This window comes from Habropoda laboriosa, unplaced genomic scaffold, assembly GCF_001263275.1.
Source record: "Habropoda laboriosa isolate 0110345459 unplaced genomic scaffold, ASM126327v1 scaffold126, whole genome shotgun sequence".
Taxonomy (NCBI): domain Eukaryota; kingdom Metazoa; phylum Arthropoda; class Insecta; order Hymenoptera; family Apidae; genus Habropoda; species Habropoda laboriosa.
The window spans coordinates 641,150-643,045 of NW_017100288.1; the positions used below are offsets into that span (position 1 = coordinate 641,150).

General features: G+C 41.7%; 1 protein-coding gene across 1 annotated transcript in view; it reads right to left on the reverse strand.

Moving 5' to 3' along the window:
- LOC108573764 (protein phosphatase PHLPP-like protein) overlaps window positions 1-572 on the reverse strand; it is an 81,385-nt gene extending 80,813 nt beyond the window's left edge. The window contains exon 1 of the mRNA XM_017936243.1: window positions 366-572. Within this exon, the coding sequence (XP_017791732.1) occupies window positions 366-572 (207 nt within the window). The remainder of the gene's footprint in view (window positions 1-365) is intronic.
- Between the last annotated feature and the right edge of the window lie 1,324 nt (window positions 573-1,896).

The following is a 1,896-nucleotide window of genomic DNA, read 5'->3' on the forward strand; positions in this document are numbered from 1 at the left end:
ATTTCTTTATTTAAATTTTCAATATTTTCTTAATTTAACTCTTAATAAACCTTAGTAGAAAAACCTCTTTTTTCTTATTCTATTCATACACCTAACCATTTCATACTCAAAACACAATGAAAAAGGCAGACTACCAACATTCCCCAATTAAAAGAATCATCCCAACAATCCACGATTTACAAACTCTACAAAATTTCAAAGAAGACACTGCTATCCACTTTCCCTTCCTCCGTTTCAATAGACACAATTTTTCTATAGAACGAACAAACAAAAAAGAAAAGGAAGAATTGCAAACCCGAGAGCGTGATCATCATAGAAACGAAGTTTCCCTATTGTAACTGGAATGGTCCCGGTGTTTGACTTACCTGTTTAATCCAACTTTTCCACAAGTCCCTGTCCCAGGGGTGGTGAAAGCCGAGGTATAAGTGTCTCGTCTCGCCATGGTGACTGTCTTCTTGTTGTTGACTCTGATGACACTGCTGAGTGACCCTCGGAAATCCAGTGATACGCAGCACGAGTTTACCCAAACGTGACGGGGCATAACACACAGAACCACCGCCGCTCAGCTCCATCCATTCTGGCCGAGATTCCGGACAAGCTGAAATCAGGATGATTGATTTCGAATTTAGTTACGACCAATTTGATCCGGTCATTGTCGACGAGTGAATCGTACCGGCAAGACTGAACGGTAAAACAGGGGCTGGGATGACACTCGTTTACGGGCGTGGAAGAATTTTTCCGGGTTATTTTCGGGAATGCGAAGCTTTCCAATCGGATTTCAATTTTTAGAAATTTCCAGTGATCGATGAATTTTTAGCTTGCAAACAAGTGCTGCTGAAAGTGTTGCTTTTGAGAAATCACTTGTTAAATTCTGTTAATTAAATCTGTACCGTATCTCCTCCAAATGAATTTTCTCAGTTAACGAACAATTGCACGATGTAGCAGAGACTTTCACAAGTTACCCACAATTTTTTCAGATTTTTTCCAAGCCCAGAACATAAACATAAACTTGGACATAAACAACCAAGTTTGTTTACGAAGGGTTAAAAAATAGGAAAAGAATCACTTCTGTCCCGACCATCACACAGAATAACACTTATATATTTTCTAAAACATGTATTCGCACATTAAAATTGAAAACACTCAAAAAGAGCTAGCGTTTCTTTCCCTTACCCTTCCCCAGCCCTTTCAGTTACGAGTTAGCCTGGTGACAGAGATTTTGGTCAAGATGTGACAAAATTTATAACAGCAAGAGAAATTCATTTTAATCCCAACTTTCGTTTCAATTTGTAATTCTAACGATTACTATTATAAACACTACTATTAATCCTAACTTTCGTTTCAATTTGCAAGACTGAGAATTACTATTCTATATATTATCAATCTGTAATAGATCAGCTTTTGTTACCCGACACAGTGCTGAAACAGTAAACAGTTGACGCTCAGATGCGCAGTCAGAAGAAAGATCACAAGTCGAAGGGTTAAACCGACCGAATCTTATCTAGAAACGCGTGAAATCAACCTCGAAACCGACAATCGCTCTCCAGCCGAGAAAAGATTCATCCGCGACAAACAGCTATCGGCACTCCGGTGGTACGGAACAACAACGATATCCTCGTGGAAAAAAGTCATTCCACAGGAGTGCGTTACTCGCGAAACAAGCCGCGAGCGGGAGAGCATCGAGCAATTAGCCTTCGAACGATAAATTCCCGGGGATCAACAGTTCTGCCGGCTTTTTGACAGTGACAAACGCAGCCGAGCCGCGTCATCTAATTACACGGAGGTACGGGTGGCAGCTGTCCATTGACGTTTCGAACGACGCGCGACGGCCAGCTTTAAATCCCGCCGCGTTCGTTTCACGCCGCGTGAACCACGCGTAACGCGCGCCGCGGTTTG